The sequence below is a fragment of the Aspergillus brunneoviolaceus genome, assembly GCF_003184695.1.
Source record: "Aspergillus brunneoviolaceus CBS 621.78 unplaced genomic scaffold BO95scaffold_1, whole genome shotgun sequence".
Taxonomy (NCBI): domain Eukaryota; kingdom Fungi; phylum Ascomycota; class Eurotiomycetes; order Eurotiales; family Aspergillaceae; genus Aspergillus; species Aspergillus brunneoviolaceus.
In genome coordinates this window covers 835,148-853,155 of record NW_020290731.1, presented here as the reverse complement: position 1 = coordinate 853,155, position 18,008 = coordinate 835,148, and the positions used below count along the sequence as shown (strand labels likewise).

General features: G+C 51.4%; 4 protein-coding genes across 4 annotated transcripts; 2 read left to right on the top strand and 2 right to left on the bottom strand.

The window, feature by feature from the left end:
• Nucleotides 1–799: 799 nt before the first annotated feature.
• BO95DRAFT_510118 (3-demethylubiquinone-9 3-methyltransferase) lies at nt 800–2,266 on the top strand. The gene is made up of 2 exons (XM_025591325.1): nt 800–949; nt 1,010–2,266. Exon 2 carries the CDS (start codon nt 1,087–1,089, stop codon nt 2,092–2,094), a length of 1,008 nt encoding a protein of 335 aa, XP_025448137.1. The 5' UTR covers nt 800–949; nt 1,010–1,086; the 3' UTR covers nt 2,095–2,266.
• Nucleotides 2,267–2,315: 49 nt separating this feature from the next.
• BO95DRAFT_478047 (putative RING and UBP finger domain protein) lies at nt 2,316–4,779 on the bottom strand. The gene is made up of 2 exons (XM_025590014.1): nt 3,727–4,779; nt 2,316–3,644 (listed from the first exon to the last, which is right to left on the bottom strand). Exons 1-2 carry the CDS (start codon nt 4,624–4,626, stop codon nt 2,418–2,420), a joined length of 2,127 nt encoding a protein of 708 aa, XP_025448136.1. The 5' UTR covers nt 4,627–4,779; the 3' UTR covers nt 2,316–2,417.
• Nucleotides 4,780–4,886: 107 nt separating this feature from the next.
• On the bottom strand, nt 4,887–6,229 carry BO95DRAFT_378374 (ubiquitin family protein). Its single transcript, XM_025583291.1, has 3 exons — nt 6,097–6,229; nt 5,816–6,031; nt 4,887–5,738 (listed from the first exon to the last, which is right to left on the bottom strand). The coding sequence occupies exons 1-3, from the start codon at nt 6,116–6,118 to the stop codon at nt 5,059–5,061; spliced, it is 918 nt and encodes a 305-aa protein (XP_025448135.1). The 5' UTR covers nt 6,119–6,229; the 3' UTR covers nt 4,887–5,058.
• A 3,142-nt stretch (nt 6,230–9,371) lies between these two features.
• On the top strand, nt 9,372–10,422 carry BO95DRAFT_448859 (zinc finger protein; the record flags this gene model as incomplete). The annotated part of the gene is made up of 2 exons (XM_025587906.1): nt 9,372–9,854; nt 9,919–10,422. 2 exons carry the CDS (start codon nt 9,372–9,374, stop codon nt 10,420–10,422), a joined length of 987 nt encoding a protein of 328 aa, XP_025448134.1.
• Nucleotides 10,423–18,008: the final 7,586 nt, after the last annotated feature.

Sequence of the window (18,008 nt, the reverse complement as noted above, 5' to 3'; positions counted from 1 at the left end):
AGACTCCGGCCGAAGCAGCATCAACTCCTCCTCTCCGCCGTCCAGCGCGGAGACATCCACGCACAACTTTCTTCCGAGGGATAATGATCCACGAATGAAGGAGGCCTCGATTCCATTCGACCCTCTTGGTGTCGAGGTCGAGTCTTGACTTGACAGCTCATCCACAATGACACGAAAAAAGGGGAGACCAGAGCCCCATAACCCTACTTACCCGGGTGGAGGACTATGGTGCTGGACTCCATAGCGCTAAATTAGGCATTTTTCTGGAAGCAGCGTAGAAGACTTTCAAATTAGGGAAGTAGTGGAATAGGGAGAGGGGGGAAATGAAGAAAAGGGAGGGGCTCTCTGGTCACCCCTCCTTCTGTGTTCCAGTCTGCGCCACTACTCGTGAGTTGGTTGGAGACCAGAGAGAAAGGGGAAAGAAAGATGTTGCTGATTGTACGAGTACGTATTGTTCAGTAGACGCCACACCGACATCGACGGAGGTGGCTCCTCTCTTGGGTTTGGCTTGGTTAGTAAAGTTAGGGTTGGTTCGGAAAACTGGAGTCTAGCAACGAAAGAGCGGTGGACGGTGAGTTAGCTGATTGAATGAACTGACTCGTACCTTGTGTTATTCGAGTGTACTGACTGAACAGCGCGAGAGCCGAGCCATCGTTACCTGTCGAGGGAGTTTCTCTGTCTAGGTAATTGGGAGATCCCCAAAAAAGTAAGGTGTGGCTCATGCAACCAGACAAGTCCTCGAGTAAAACACCAACTGGTCAACGTGGCCAAACATCCAACACGGCTTGGCATGTTTGTTCAACCCGCCGCTTTCCGCATCGCCGACTGTCCTGCAGACCAAACTTCGGCTTCAATTCTGCCCAGCGTAGCAAGAGAAATCACCTCTAGAAATCCAATACCTTCAAGTCATTGACCATGAACACAGCCTTGACCCAACCATTATAGGCCCGTACGAGTATTACATAAGCGACGTACATATTTCCCCGGGAAGCTAACAGACACCAACCAGGCAATCAACACTCTTCCAAATCTACACAGCTCCTTCGAAGAACACAATCTCTCTCCTTCGGACATCACCAAGAAACCATGGCATCCCGCCGCGCTCTGCGCACCCTCAATCACCTTGCGACCCGTCGCGCCCACTCCACCAGCTCCGTCTCCGCAAATGAGCTTTCGCATTTCTCCGCCCTGGCCAGCAGCTGGTGGGATCCCCAAGGCCCATCGCGCGTGCTTCACCTCATGAACCCGCTGCGCCACGACTTCATTGCCTCCTGTCTCTCCGACGCCGTCCCCCCTCCTCCACCCTCCGCCTCTTCCTCCGCCCCCTCCCCCGCAACCAACCCCAACACCCTCCGCTACCTCGACATCGGCTGCGGCGGCGGCATCTTCGCCGAGTCCCTCGCGCGCAGCATCAGCACCTCGCCCGCCAGTCAAACGGCGACCCCGACGCGCGCCGCCTCCATCACAGCCATCGACCCCTCGACGACCCTGATCCAGATCGCACGCGACCACGCCCGGCTCGACCCCACGGTCGACGCGCACCTCCGCAGCGGCCGCTTCGAGTACAAGAACTGCACGTTGGAAGACCTACTCGCCTCGCAACAAACACTCCCCTCCACCTCCACTCCCGCCTCCGCCCCCACTTCCGAAAAATACGACATCGTCACCCTCTTCGAAGTCATCGAACACATCGAATCCACCCCGTCGGCGGGGATCTCCCCGCAATCGTTCCTGACGGACTGCCTGCGGCTCGTGCGGCCCGGCGGCTGGCTCATCGGCTCGACCATCGCGCGCACCTTCCCCTCGTGGCTGGTCAACCAGGTCATCGCGGAGGCGCCGTGGCCCATCGGCGTCGTGCCGCGCGGCACGCACGAGTGGCAGAAGTTTGTGAACCCGGGCGAGTTGGAAGGGTGGGTGCAGGAGGGGTTGATGCGCTCTGCGGATGGCCGGGCGGTGCGGGCGGGCGCCGCGGCGCTGGAGGGCATGCGGTGGAAGTGTGTCGGCGTGGTGTATTTCCCTGGATTCGGGTGGAAGCTGGTGCCTGGGTCGGAGAGTTGGGGGAATTACTTCTGGGCGGTTCGGAAGGGGGCTTGAAATTTAAAGCTGAGGTGAAGAGACAGAGAGAGGCAGAGAGAAATGGCTACGCATAAATGGCTCACTGACTCCACCATGGTGGAAGAGAGTGATTGTATGATAGATAGATTTATGTATTCATTGTATGTACTGTACCTCTGTAGGGATAGACTACTGGGGTTTTTGTGATGCTGCAGATTTGAAGCGAATATTTTACGGACTCTTGCCTCAATGCAATTATTGTAAGAATAGCATTTGGAACCATGCGGTTCCAAAGTATGGGATTGTAGAAGGATGGCATCATCGTAGACCATATACAGCCAGCTCCCCTCCCACCACTACTTCTACTTCCTCCTCCCCTTCCCTTTCTTCTTCCCACCACCACTAGGCGGATCAGGTACACTGACCGTCCCCTCTTGCACATCCTCGCCCTGGTCCTTCAACCGTTCGGAGCCGCTAATGAAAAACGTGAGGTCGCGATTCTGCTCAGTCAGGTCTGCATTGGCAACCTTGAGGCCCTCCATCTCGGCGCTCAGATGCTGGATGCGCTCCATCAGGCTTTCATTCATCGTCTTCTCCTCCCGCCATTCCTTCTCCAACTTGCGCGCCATGGCCTCGAACCGCTCCGCGCGCTTCTCCGCGCGGGACTTATCCCGCTCCAGGCCCGGGATCGTCTCCGCCGTGAGCTTCTCGTACTGAGTCTGCAACTTGTGCAGACTCGTGACCGCCTGCGATGCGGCCTCCTGCGCGGTGCACGCCGCCGCGCTAGCCTGCGAGGCCTTGTCTACGGCGCGCTCGACCACTTCTTCGAAGTAGGCGCGCTGGCTCTCCAGTTGGCTGGTGAGGAGATGCGTGTACTCCACGCTCATGTTCTCCAGTTTCTCGCGCGGCACGGCGTCCGTCCAGTCCGGCGGGTCGAGGGCGCTGTTGTCCGCGGCAGGGAGCTCCACGAGCTTACCGTCCGTCTTGCTCTGGATGATGCGATGCACGTAGGCGTCGCCGACGTAGTCCCAGACGCGCTGCGTGGCGAGGTCCATCGCGAAGGCGTGCAACGTCTCCTTGTAGTGCGCGAAGGCGTGGGCGCCATCGTACCGCCCGCAGCCGACGCTACCGCAGATGAGACAGACCCAGAGGTTCATGTCGGAATGACAAACGGTACATTCGGCTGATTCGTCCTCGGCGGCCATCGCCCCCTGGCTGCTTCGACGAAGGTCATGTTGGGTGTAGCGACACACAGGGCAGCCGCTGCCTTTCCATTTCTGTAGGCAGGTGCAGTGGAAGACGTGTTGACAGATGATCGTCAGTAGACCGGTTGTCTCATCCATCCGTTCCAGGCAGACGGGACATGTTGGTAGCTCGATAAGTGCGGGAGTGGGAGGGGCGAGGGGTCGGGACGAGAGCGTGGCCGAAGGAGCGGCGGAGGTGGAAGCGGACGCTGTGCGAACCGGAGTGGCCGTGGTATTGTGAGGAGATCCAAGCGCACTCTGCTGACTGCTGCCTTCAGAGAGTGTCGCCGGCCCGACAGCTTGGATCTCGACCGTCTTCACGAAAACAACATGGCATGTTTCGGGCTGTCGAAAGCAAGGGTGGTTAGCATCATGTTCCTCGCATGTGTGTGCGTGCCATGCGGCTGCACCACAAGACTAAGCTTACCTCCATGCTATTGAACACCTTCCCATTCCAATCCTTCTGCCATTCTTTAGCCTTCTTCCCACTGCGGAACTTCATCAGAACCATGTACCGGTTTGCTCGAGCTGTTCTGATCATCCGGAAATGACTGACGCCGTTCATCGTTGTCTCGCCCACGAATCCCAGGAGGTCTGACGGGGACATGTACGACGGAACGGCAAGGATGCATAGTGTGGTGCAGTCCTCGTCCGGCATGGTCTCCTGACGCGAGGTTCGACTACTGCTCCCCTCATCGAAAGGCTGTCTCGCCGCGGCAGCGGACCCTTTCAATTCGGCAGGATAGTCATCCTCGACCAAGTATGGTGTCTCATGCACATCACGGTACAGATGTACTATCCCCCAGACGCTCTCCGATGCGCTTTGGTCCAGCGGTATGTATTTCCCTTTCGTGCGAAATCCACCCAAGATATCCGTTCCGATGCCGGTCGCGATGGGATTGTCGCGGGATGGCTGCCAGCTTGTCCGGTTCGCGACAGCCGTCTCCTGTTCCGACGGGATCATGTCAATGCACTCGATCGAGACTTTGTCTAATCGAAGGTCCTGCTCGAGTTCCGATGCGCTTGTTGAGGATATGGTGAAGAGGTGAGGGGTAAATGTGTTTGTGGCGGCGGCGTGAGTGGAATCAGCGGAATTATCTAGCGATGATGAGCTCTGATGTCTTTTCCCATTCGGATATTGGCGAGCGTATCGATTGGCTCCGTTCTGTGAAGGGCGTGGGCGTTTCTGGAATGGGAGCAGAGCTTCACATGCGGAGTCGAATGACAAGGAAGTAGAGTGTCGGTCTGCGCCTGCACTGGCGCCTCTGAGATCGGAATGAGGGCGAGCAAATACTTCAACCGCGAGGTGATAGAAATATGAGGGCATACCGACCGCTGCTCATATCTCTACTCCTTACTGGTCTGCGAACTCTCGAATTCGTCGTGTGTGGATTATAGCAACTAACCGGTGGGCTGTCTCTCGCCGCCGGCGGGATAGCCGAGGGATCACGTGTGGATCATCCGGGGTGGCAAGTGGGACCCAAAGGACCCAACAAGAGCTTCTGCGGGCATGTTTATTTACAACCCGGTGTACATATACTACTGCATGACAAAAAGTCCTTACGAGGTGGAAAAGAGGCCAGACTCGTTATAATCTGAAGATTGTAATATTCTGAGAAGCAAAGAGAGAACACCAATTGAATGGTGATACAAAGAGGTATGTTCGAATTAACCATGTCATAAAAAGCCATCAAAAACCTTCCGAACGCCATGCAGTCCAGTCAACCTGTGAATCTGAAACTGTGCAAGAATCAAGGAATCAGTTCCCACCACGAAGGCGGAGAACCAAGTGCAGTGTGCTCTCTTTCTGAATGTTGTAGTCCGAGAGTGTACGACCATCCTCCAGCTGCTTACCAGCAAAGATGAGACGCTGCTGGTCAGGGGGAATTCCCTCCTTATCCTGAATCTTGCTCTTGACGTTGTCAATCGTGTCTGAGGACTCAACTTCCAAAGTGATCGTCTTTCCCGTGAGCGTCTTAACAAAGATTTGCATACCACCACGGAGACGCAACACCAAGTGCAAAGTAGATTCCTTTTGAATGTTGTAATCAGAGAGGGTCCGGCCATCTTCCAACTGCTTTCCAGCGAAAATCAGGCGCTGTTGGTCCGGGGGGATGCCCTCCTTGTCTTGAATCTTGCTCTTCACATTGTCGATCGTGTCGGATGACTCAACCTCGAGAGTGATGGTTTTGCCAGTGAGGGTCTTGACGAAAATCTGCATACCACCACGCAGACGTAGGACCAAGTGAAGAGTAGACTCCTTCTGAATGTTGTAGTCGGAAAGGGTACGACCATCCTCAAGCTGCTTGCCAGCGAAGATCAAGCGCTGCTGGTCAGGAGGAATGCCCTCCTTGTCCTGAATCTTGGACTTGACATTGTCGATCGTGTCGGATGACTCAACCTCGAGAGTGATGGTTTTGCCAGTGAGGGTCTTGACAACTGCGATGAAGTCAGTAAACGTTCCAGTATCCACGGCCACCTGAGTGGCAAATCCACGTTGCAGCAAGGGAACCTACAAATCTGCATACCACCACGAAGGCGGAGCACAAGGTGAAGGGTAGACTCCTTCTGGATGTTGTAGTCGGATAGAGTGCGGCCGTCCTCAAGCTGCTTGCCAGCGAAGATCAAGCGCTGCTGGTCAGGAGGAATACCCTCCTTATCCTGGATCTTAGACTTGACGTTGTCGATGGTATCGCTCGATTCAACCTCAAGGGTAATGGTCTTGCCGGTCACTAAGTAGGGAAAGGTGGCGTCAGAATTGAGCTCAGATCCATTTGGACGATGATGAGATACTTACACGTCTTGACGAAGATCTGCATGATGGAAGACGTTTAGAAGACTGCAGTAAACGGTGTGAAAGGATAATGAGGTTGTGTGAGAGGAAAGTGTGGGTGGTAGAGCACAGATGAATCTGTGTAATGGCAGAGAGGTATGGATGATGGAAGGATGAAGGAAGAAGTGGATGAAAGCAGGAGAGGAAGGCTTAAGTAGTCGGGCGAAGAGGGAGAGATGAGGGGAGGCGGCGGCGGAGGCGAAGCGCCTTAGTCAGGGTCGAACAGGTCAGTGATAGGCAACCAGGCCCGATAACGTGATGCAAGGGAAGGCAGGAATACTTAATTAGGCACTGGGCAGTGAATGGAGAGACAGTTTAGGCCGGGTTAGTCGGCTTAGTGAGTTACCATGTATGTACTCCGTAGTTGGTTAGTTAGAGGACCGTGTTAGTCAGTGTCAGCGCCCCTGTTGATTCTAGCATCTCCTGGCCCATTCTCGCACTACTAATCCTGCGTCATTTGGCTCCTCCAATCTACTTCACCTCCTGCGCGCTTAGGAGGAATCTACTAGAAACTTAAGCCGTATCCGTTGGGTGACTCAAAACTCACCTAGCGCTTCTCGGGCAGTTGCTTATCCTCCACCTGGACGCAACCAAAAGAGCCTGTTTGGTACAAGAAAAATCTCTAACTGGGTTCAGGTAAAGAATCGCCATGCTCAGCCGTGTCTGCCACATGAAAGGATAGAGTCGCCAGAGACCGAGGGGGATGGAAGAATGCCTGGTATCAGTCCCGGCCGCAGTGAAACGGTCTGGGCAACGCCCGTCCGCATCCGCCACTGACGCCACCAGTCGGCATCTCACCCCGGATACAAGACTGAGCCTGAGTCCTCGCTCGTGTTCCTATTTCGAACGGCTCCGGCTATAAACTCCAGGATTCGGCGAGTCTCTTCTACGCAGACTTTGATAGAGATGTTTCGCATCCCTGCTTGATGCTGAGCAGGACGTTTTGGCGACTGCGTACGTACTTGTTACTTAGTTGGTATAACAGCGATGACGTGTAGGGAACTCCTTATCGGGGGGGCTCAGCTTCACTATCGGGGCTGGAAGCGGGATAGCGGAGAGACACTAGCGCTTAGAGAGGGTCAGGTGATCGGCGCATCCGGAACGCCCCCGCTTCCTGTTGTCGGGTAGTAGACTAACTATCTTACAGACTTACACTGACCGGACCTTGGGGTAATTTGTACAAGGGTCATGACTGCGTCTGCTAATAAGGTACTCGTGGAGATGCAGAGCAAGATTCCATCTCTTCCATCTACATCACCAATAGCATCATCTCACCCCTTGATTACCTCAGTCGAGTTCCCTCGATTTCTAGGATATCATTTCCGTGCCGATAGCTCATAATGTATTCCGGTACCGAGGGCCCCGTGGTCACAACTACCCATACGTTACCGACTCAAGAAGGTTTCCATAGTCGCTTTAGCGCTACGTGCTCGTTTTTGTGGCACTGATTGACTCATTCTGAATCCCGTCGAACCACCCGAATCTGGCATCAACCCATCAATGCATATATATCAAACGAGGGGAAATCAAGCATGCTTCGCAGAGGAAGCGAGTCCGCCTGAGCCTCGGAAGATGCAGTCACGAACTCCCCGTCCACTGGACGCAAAGCTACGAAAGGTTTGAATGGAACAGAATAGAGCGACTGAGTGGTCATATATGTAGTGCCGTGCGTAGTTGGTCAAATTGCCGTCTTCCGATATTTTATCTACATGGCTTTCTTACACTGCAATCAGGGTCCCGTGATATGCAGCCCTGCTTCAGGTTTCCCTCCTACAGTATCTCATCCTTACTACTTCGAATCAATTTGAGATATCTACGTGACCAACCCTACATTCCACATCAAAATGCACCACAGAAATTGAAGACGGCTTGTTGATAAGATTGCATCAGAGACTCCTGCACATAGCATACCGACATCCCCTCTCTCGAACCAAAAAAATCCAAGCCCATATCTACCGTTGTGTCGACTAGACAGGAACAGGCATGGTTTGCAGGACAGCCAGTTATGTTGCAGTCAGAGGTAGTGAGAGAGGTCATATAGATCTTGGTCCAGCCTGGACAACGGTACAGTAGGCCAGGGGAACAAGTGCAGGGGGCAGAATAGTTGCATAGAAAACTGATTACAAGTTGTCAGCAATGCTGATTATGTTTACATACATTTGACCTTCGAGAAAATTTTTTACCAATCGCAGATTCTGCTACTACGGCGTCCAGAATAGAGATGTGAACTAGTTTATCAATCTGTTGACTGGCACAGCAAGTTGGCCTTGACCTTATAGCTTCGCAACTAGATGTCTATGTTAATAATTCCTTATGATGTTCGATTACTGATTTGCCTTCTCATGTAATCCTTACAAGAAGATGAGTTGGCCCTTTTCTTGGTTCGATGTATAGTCTATGCAGCATGAATTATAAGTTAAAAGCCTTTCTATTTCACGCATTCCTGATCAGAAGAAGAATATCGGCGTTGTGCGTGTAACGCCTCGGTTCAGCGAGGGCACATGATTTTAAACAGAACTACGAGTATGTAAACACCACGAATTCGTGTAGATTTCTTCCTTCCTTACCAGCTCCATGAATCTTCAAGGCATCAAGTTTTCCTCTTTGGGCCAGTAATTCTATCGGTATTACGTCTATAATCGACAAAGAACTAATTCTTAATATATACGCTTTCATACCCCAAGAGGTGCTCAGGGCCTCTCCACAATGCGCATTGATTATAGGTGTGGTTGCCTATGAATTCATTGATCCAGGCTGCAGGCTTCGAAGGCACTAGGTAGACTTCTAGCTTTCGAAGTGAGCCTGTTAAGCATCGCCTGGGAAGTCAGACAACTTAGGAGTACCTTCACTTGGAGTGTTGGACTTTTGGTAGTTATCTGAATATCCTGACAACCTAGACTGCCAGTGATGGCTAACCCAGTCATCAAAGCTCAGCCCAGTGACATCTCAAGCATAGATGGTGAATGTATCCTTCCATATGATCCTCCCGCCATTGCAACCTCCCTGCCAAACCAAACATTACTTCGAACTTTTCCCCATACAGGCATTAGACGCGATCTCTGCTTTCAAGTGACCAATTCAGAGACTTTCTTCTGGATTCCAAGTTGTGCTCACTAATTCTTGATCCTTGTTTCCGATCCCAGCAACTACCCTCAACGCTCCTTCCAGACGATCAAGATCTTTTCCCACCACCGTATAACAAGCTCATCAGGCTCTTTTACAGACAACAACCACGCACCATGTACGAATGTGAGACATGTTCTCGCCAATTCCATTCATGGTCTGCCTGTAAACAGCACATGACCGCTAAGGGGCACTGGGAGACATTTGGATGTGAGACCTGCGAAGAGGAGTTTGACACAGAAGAGGAAGCAGAGGACCATATGCAAGAATGCGATCACTACGCGTATGACTACTCCTGCGAAACCTGCGATGAAATGTTCCGCACAGAGGAAGATGCAGATGATCACATGGCATACTACGGCCACTATGGTCCCCGGTTCCCCTGCGAAACATGCGACAAGCTGTTCTACAATTCTCGGACGGCCAGTCACCACATGGACGCTCTGCAGCACTGGGCTCCCAAGGTAGAATGCGAGACGTGCAACGCGGTTTTCTATACACAGGATGCTGCAAATCGGCATATGACCGCAAAGGCACACTTCAAAAATTATTGCCCCAGTTGTGACAGATGGTTCCAGAACGAAAACAACCTACAGCAGGTAAGCCAAGATAGCCAAGATATACAGTTCCGGTATGATGACTGACAAGGCCCTTTACCTTCAGCATCTGAGATCGAAGATTCACCTCGGCCGGAACTTGCTCTGCCCCTTCTGCAAGAACATGTACACCACAGCTAGTGGACTGGCTCACCACCTCGAAACCGGCTCCTGCACTTGTGCTCCCAATCTCAACCGCGAGTCCATCCATGACCTGGTGCGTCGTCTCGATAAACAAGGCAAGATTACAAACAAGCTGCTTGAGTGGCATGCTAGCGACTCCGGTCAATATTTGGTTTCCTCAAATGCCTATAACGGGAGTGCCTGGGAGTGCTACATATGCCATAGAACGTTCGAGACTTCACTCGCGCTCAGTCAGCACCTGAAATCACCTACGCATAAGCAGCAAATCTATCATTGTCCCAATGTCAGCAAGTGTAGCAAGCAGTTCACCACTTTGGCAGCTTTGTTCAATCACCTAGAGAGCGAATCTTGTTCCTATATGAGATTCGAGAATGTCCAGAGGAATGCGCAAGGTCTTCTTACAGGAAGGAAGCTCATAGGATTTTGATCGCGGATGCGATCACGGAGACCACATCTGAGCAAGCCCATGGAAGAACACGTCTGAGAATCCATGACAGACTCATCGCCTATGTTGCGTTGCTCTTGGATGAGTGTTTACTGGCCTCTTATGGCATGTCTCAACATTGTCTAGGCATCTTATTCCTTTCTCTCGCACACTCCCCTGATTCCGGCACCAGTTTATCTTCTTATGATTGTTTAGATATCATCTCATATCTGTGTAAGCACGGACTACAAGCTCAAGCACAAGCTCAATCTGGAATAATCGTACCAACGTTGAACTCGCTACGTAGGACTCAAGGAATCTCAGGGACAAAATGTCACTGTGTAATCCCATCCTCCCCAGCCATGACCCAGTGACGGGGATGAACACCAACCGCGCTATCAACTTTATCCTTATAGAAATGAAAAGAGACATTTCCTCCCGCAGAGCCGGAACTGCAATCTGCGATTGACCCAAGGTCTCAGACAGCCTCGCATCTGCTCTCTTGACAATCCCTCTCTTCAATGACCCTGTCTCTCGTGACCTGTCTTCAATGTCTAGCATCTTGCAGCTTTTATGGTGTCGAACCCACCCAGCAACCCTTAGGTCATACCTCCCTCTTTCCGAATTGAGCATCTCGCGCTGGAGACTAGAATGCCTTGGACTGACTTCATCCCTCTCAGCTCATCGAAAAGTACGCACAAACCCATCCTGAGGACCTCCTCTGGCGACTGCGTCCGTGCGATGGCCCATCTTCCTGTCTCGCAGACCTCGGCTCGGACACACAAGGACCCCACGCATACCCTTCCAAAACCGATGTGGAATGGGGAGGGTGGACACCACAACGGTCCCCGCATCAGCCAGGGACAGATGTACAACTGATTTGGTTCTGAGCTCCGGCGATGACAATATTCCACTCGGGGAGGCGGGGGGGGGGGACGTCAGTATACCTAGCTCCTCCAGGATTCCTGTGGAAATAGAATGGTAACAGCTATGAAGTTTAGACATGCGCCAGCCCTTTGAACCTACGACAGCATTGAATGCCGAATTGAAAAGACCACGACTGCCTGTTGGTCGTCTGTGTATCGGTGGATCAGATACCATCGCTCTTCACTTTGTATTCGTCGCGGGACCCAGGATTCCTTGTACAGAAGCAAACTTGACAACACAACGGTAACAATCTACCGCTGGGACTATACCTCCACTGCGTGATGTAGCTTGAATGTGATCATTGCCAGTGAAAGCTTAGGGACGGGCATCCAGGCTTGAGATGTCTCCCCTACAGAGCGACAGTAACCCTTCCGCAAGACATCCGCATTTGACCAGTGTCTATCGCCCAATGTCGCAGAAGTATGAGCATGATCGGCCAAGCGGAGCTCTGTACCTTCACAAGACAAACGACAACTTTTTCTCATGCGAGCCCTCCGACACGCCCATCAGGGGTATGATACCCTCTGCACAAGTGAATCAATATACTCCTAAGGATGGCGGACGCGAGTTCCTAGACATATCACGCCTAGAAGACCGATAGGACCCTCACTATGGGAGTAAGCATTGATTCAGGATTGCCTGTCGCAAGCCTAAAGGGGATGTCGTCGGACCCTGAGACGTGTTCTGTCAGTATGAGTTGCAATTTCTTTCGGTAAAATCATGGGTGGTTGGGAGGCAAATGTACAGTACAATTTGGTGGTTGGAGAGTATTAGGACAATAATTCGCACATACCCTATCAAGTTTTGATCGACTATCCTTGAATGTGCTTGCTGTGTTTGAATCATTTCGACAGACAAGTAACGCTAGGATAGAAGTCGCAGTCACTAATAAGAGGATTCATTCAAATCTTCAGATCCTACTTCCTTCATATCACCAGAAGGGCGCTTACAGGAGTAACCCATACCATCCCCTGCTTCTGGACACGCCCATCGAATCAAGGACCGGATCTGCACTATATCACTTCGCTAGCCATGATGCTCAAACCCGATGACATCTGCTACGAGAAGCACATTTCCATGGTCTCTGCGCTGGTCACTAGATCCATACTCTCAAGCACAACAACAAGGGGGCTGCCTACACATGAGACTCTCATTTCAAAGAGTCTGTCATCAAGACAAGACTTAGCAGGATTCCCGTCAACGTCGGTAGTATGTGAGGCATGGCAATCACGAAAACATAAGTCATGAGCATGTCTTGGGAGGAAAAGAAAGGAAAGCCCTCGCCAGCGCTCCATAGTCTAATGCTCATGGTCGACGACACCACTGAATAGGTAGTGTGGCTAGGTAGCCAAAAGCACACTCAGGGGATCTCGTTACCGAATCCCGGCCAAGACATCATTGGCATGCAGCCTTCTATCCCAGCGCCACAAACCCACAATCCAAAAACAAAAGCCAGCCTTGTTTCATAACACCCCCTCGTCAGACCGTATCTCTGGTCGATCGGTAGACCGCCGCCTTAAAGTTCATCAGATCGATCAATATCAGATTCGGCCACCCCCCCGACTGCTCCGAAAGAAGAAAGCGCCTCAGAGGGCCGGCGAGGGCCTTTCCCCCAATCCCGGATCCCCCCCGGCGAGAGTGACCGAACCAAGATCTCGCTTGGGAGGGGAATGTGGGAATTGCTGACCAGGGAAAAAAACATCCGATCCTCGGCAGTTGTAGCCGCAGATTCGCCTCTTTGCAAAAAAGGGGGGTCTTAGGGGGGGGGGGGGGGGGGGGGGGGGGGGGGGTTAGACTCAATACCGTAGTCTAGTCCAGACTAGTAGACATGGACAATGGCGATGGGAATGGAAAAAATGGAAGTTTCAGGACGAGTTCTAGATAACTCACTCCCGCAGTCGCAGCTGTTCGAAGCTGGCAGGTTCCACCGGGCCACGGAAACTCTAGCCAGCGAATTAGCTTAAGTGGGAGACTGCGGCGGTAGACTAAGCCCAGCGCAGCACTTCCGTAGGTAAGAACTGAACCACATCCAACTGGAATTTCGCCTGTTTACTCCCCCCCCCCACCCCTCTTTCCCTCCTACTCCTCATAATCTCGCGTGATGTACTGTAGCTGTGAGCTTGGAAGTGACTTTTATTGCATTCTCTGGTCATATTTTGGCTTGTCCAGTGGCTATAGTGGATCAATGGACTCATGTGGGTTGTGTACGGAGTACTACTCCGCATACGATGAGTACGGTACATATAGGCAGTACGGTGTACTCCGTAGAACCCCATGTTACCTCCCCGATCCTGACCAGGAGACCCGCGTGTTGCGACGCAGTTGCGACGCAGCTGAGATGACAGCAAACAAAGATGGATGGACTACAAACGGGTGGAACCATATGCATTATTGTTCAATAGAAGAAAAGAAAAATGGACTTGAAGTGTCAGATCAGGTACTGACAGGGATTCGCCCCTGTCGTATCTATCTATAAGGCGCTGCATTATGGCTGCCTCTCAACCCTCAATACTATCTAAGCCTATGACTTGTATAGTCATGTATAGCATTATCTGAGTTCCAGCTCAGATGAGGGTCTGCACTAGCAAGTAGATATCTACCGAGTATCTATCTACGCACAAAAACCTATAAGTTAAAACGGTCGTGAGGGGGGTATCTCATGGTCCCTCGCACCAATTGAGCATCCTATGAGTACTCCATCGATTCACTAAAATATGTGTAGTGATGGGTGGAAGAAGCAGTACCCGTATACGGATCTTTGTAGTGGATGATGAGTGGTGGTACAGGGACCGGAAACCACAACCAGAAAACCACATCCAATCCCCTACTACATTAAGCAGGACTAGACTGACGGACGGCAGTCCTTCCGACGGTACGACGTCGGGTCAGACAAGGTTCCATCTCCTGCAGGCTGATGTCATGGCTCGTGGGGTTGAACGACGGGGGCTAGTGATACGGTACTGCGCTGCGATGATCACTTGATCAGACACTGGGCGGACGGGGGGGTGATCGGGGTTTCGGCAGATGAGATGTCAAAGCTCAAGTGAGATATGAGTTTGCGAGTAGTCACTTAAGTTACTCCCTGCGGAATAGGTAGCGAGAGGGGCAGACTCGGGACTAACTATGTACTACTGGGTAGCTTACCTAGTAGTACAGTACATAGCTGCGATGAGTTAGGGGAGATCATGCACCGCAAGGAGGTGGTTACCGTGATCAGCGCAGACTGGCGGTGCTCTGTTCCTTCCTCTATGAACATGAGGGTTCGTGACCCGAGGCAAATGACCCGTCCACCCGAAGCAAGGAAGGACATGTAGAGAGTAGAGAGTACAGTCCTCATGTAGGTGAAGATCTATGAATTGATGACGGGCCGCTGGCAGGTAAGCCTAAAAACTGCCTAATCGAGCTCAGCGATCAACCGCTGCCGGAGGAATAGACAGCGAGAATCGGCCGGAGCGAGAAAAGCCACCTCTGTACTAAACATGCTTGCATGGGAGTCATTATTTGTAGTTAAGTAGAGGGTCGGTCGCCAGTGAATTTAGGGCCCTACGATGCTGTCGGTGGCGCTGACTCGAGCAACCACAAGATAACCTCGCCTGGAGCACATGATTCGAGTCAGGGTAGATCAGACTGGAATTCCTTCTCTCAGTCTTTATTTCTGTAAACCTGCAACTCTAAAGGGCATAAATTGATCCCCTCGGCGCAATCGCCCTTCTCTCAGAGTCCAGACTAATAATCTAAATTCACAACCGAAGGAGCAAAAGTCACTTTGGCTCGGAGGCTGAGCCGGAGAAAAAAATGAGTGGGAGACGGCCCAAGCTTTAACTGTCTTGGCAAAGCCCCGCCAACGTCAGCGGCGGTCATGATTGGCACCATTCTTTCCCCGCTATGATGTCACTCGGAAACAGTTGCTCTCCATCATTGGTCTCTTCTGCCCGCAAGGCTCCAGAGGGCTTTTCCATCGGCGTTCATGCGTCCTGGTCGTTTCTGGATCTCTTCATCTTTCCTGGCAAAAAAGAATAATCAAAAACGGGGGGGGAAAAAACAAAAACGAAAAAAAAAAAAAAAAAAAAAAAAAACAGCCAGGGCAACGGCATGTTCAATGACGACTTGCCCTCCACTGTTTCTCACAGCTGTAGATATATAGACAGACTCACTAAGATGAACCCCCTTCACTTGATCTTGTCCTTCTCGAATTTCGCAGTGTGAAGGGCAATACCCTGTACGCCATGGAGCTCCATTTATGGCTGCCCTGATACCGAAATCTCTCATGTCCGATGGCCTTCAATCCGCCGGTGACTGTCCCTCTCCCCGCAGCCAACGGACGGACGGAATCATGGAATTTGAGTCAAGGGAAGGATTTCCTCGTTTCGCGTCCTCTGATGAGCATGAACTTCTCTGGTGTTTGCACCATTGGTACTAGCCCAACCAACACCAGCCAACCCCTGAAAGCCTGAAGGGCCCAGAACCCTCCCCCCTTCTTCGGGCAACGTCGTGGCGAGTTCAAACCTGAACAGGGTCCAGGATCGGTGGTAGTGGTGGTGGCTGGTAGTCGGACAATTTGTCGTCGACGCGGAACGTCGCAAGCATCATCGTCAACAGGATGGGGCCTAAAGATGCATGGACCGCTGCTATTCCCGAGCGTTTTCCACTCGGGATGTACCTATGTAGCTCTTTCCTTGATTTCAAGGCTGAGCTCTGATCCTATTACCTAGGGATACAGGTTTGTACCGGGGTTGATACTCCTGGTTCCACGTGCCCTCATGTCCCATTACCTTGCTGATGAAGTTGGTTGAGGGTGTCAGACAGTGATGGTGTACAGTACAGTGGTGGAGATTGACGCCAATACCCGAAGAAAAGGCATCTCGAAGACCGACACACCCCCTACGTCAGTTGTGGCCCTATGATTTCAGCCTGCATCATCTTCCGGGTGGAGAATGCGAATCGGCCGTTCCTTCGTTTGACTCTGTCGAGGAAGTCAGGGAACGAATGCATGAAGATAGGTCAGCAAGAGTGAGACAACGGAGGTTTGTCCCCAGGCTCTCAGACCTGCAAGACTTGCCAATACTGGTGAGGCAGTCTAGCCCCCCTTGATGCCTGTCATATCTGTCTTCTCTTCCTCTTCTCTTCAGTTAGGTTTTGGAAGAAAGGCATTTTGACTGGGTTGATGGGCGCAGACTGTGGAAGGTGACGATGATGGAGTTGTGCATTCTTGGTTGGGGTTAGTCCGTCCACCATGGATGAATAATGAATGGATTGGATGGTCCCGGCTGTTTGTCCTTCCCTTTTTTGACGCCCTTTTCTTTTGTTCCACAGTTCTTTTTCTCTCTCTTCTCCCCACATCACCTCCCCACCAATCGCTGGCTTCATTATTTGTGGAATGTTTGACCTAAATATTTTTGAGGCTTTTCCCACCTCCTCCCTTCACTTTCTTGTGGATTGTTTCTTGCTTCAAGCTGACTCCCATATATCTGGGCATTGCTTTTACTCTGGCGAGGTAGGTACTCAAATCAGACTGTGCAGTTCATGGATAAGATGGTAAGAGTCGAATGCAAGAATATGAGTACAAACAGCGACGCACGGTCAACATCAATGGAAGTAGACATTGACATTAATCTTGATTGGGATATCAGTCAGCAACCCTCCGCAAGCAGGCGTGAGGAGTCTCGGGATGACGACAGAGGATCCCGTCATCGGCTGTTTTATATGCTTGAGTCCCGCTCTCTCTTCTTCCACCCAGCACTGATCGTCGTCGTCGTCGCTGCAATAACAATCGTTCTACGAATCCTTTCCCACCGTCTAGCCCACCTCCCCGACAGTCTGTAAACTTTCTCAGTCCCTTTGATAGCTCACTGAGTACTCAGTGCAATAATCAATTTCATCTCGTTCTTAACAAGTGCCACTGAACTGTCAGCGGGTACTCTCTGATTGGTGTGAATATCATCAAAATTCCATCTCCTGTATGATGCCTGCTGCAGCCCACCCTGCCGGTGTCCAATAAGTTGACCGCTTCGCATCAACCTCCATCCTGTCACTTGTTCCATCTAGTTGTCTCCATCTTTTTCCTCTTCGGATATTCAGTTTTTTTTTTCCCTCTCACTGACCCTCCTTCCCCCCTTCTTTACCCCCCTTCGGTTCGTCCCATGAGGGCAGATCCACTGTACCAACCACCATCTGATCCAGAATCCTTAAGCACCTCGATAATCCCAATCCCCAGTCGCTTCGACCCTAACGGTGACTAAAATAAGGAACTTACCGTAAGTAATTCATTCCACTTGGAATCTAAGGCACTCGCACCAGTTTCGATTCTGTTACTCCCTGGGAGTATTTTGCGATTAAGATTTGACTGTTAACCACAAATCGTGTTCATCATCGGGACTAATTCTGCACTTCTCGAATTAGATCAAACCCGACCACCAATTAGCTGAGTAAAAGAGACAGACCCAAAGAGACGTAAAAGAAAAGGAAAGGAAAGTGCCTTACTTCCTGTAGGTACCATACTGTATGATTCTTCATTATTCTTATTTGATCTGTTTATCGGTTGTCCGCCAACCTAGCCCACTGACTCCCCTCCTTTCTCTCTCTCTGCCCCTCCACTTTCTGGTTCCTCTTTCACGGCGCGCCTAACAAAACTGTAAAAGAGAAAAAAAAAAGAGAAGAGAGAA

What these genes read in the sequence shown, in the direction of transcription:
- BO95DRAFT_510118 (XM_025591325.1), top strand. Translation starts at nt 1,087, where the DNA reads ATGGCATCCCGCCGCGCTCTGCGCACCCTCAATCACCTTGCGACCCGT.
- BO95DRAFT_478047 (XM_025590014.1), bottom strand. Translation starts at nt 4,626, where the DNA reads ATGCCCTCATATTTCTATCACCTCGCGGTTGAAGTATTTGCTCGCCCT. An exon ending in AGGTGTTCAATAGCATGGAG is followed by an intron (nt 3,645 to 3,726) that starts GTAAGCTTAGTC and finishes TGCTTTCGACAG; the next exon opens with CCCGAAACATGCCATGTTGT.
- BO95DRAFT_378374 (XM_025583291.1), bottom strand. Translation starts at nt 6,118, where the DNA reads ATGCAGATCTTCGTCAAGACGT. An exon ending in GCAGATCTTCGTCAAGACGT is followed by an intron (nt 6,032 to 6,096) that starts GTAAGTATCTCA and finishes TTCCCTACTTAG; the next exon opens with TGACCGGCAAGACCATTACC. An exon ending in TCGTGGTGGTATGCAGATTT is followed by an intron (nt 5,739 to 5,815) that starts GTAGGTTCCCTT and finishes ACTTCATCGCAG; the next exon opens with TTGTCAAGACCCTCACTGGC.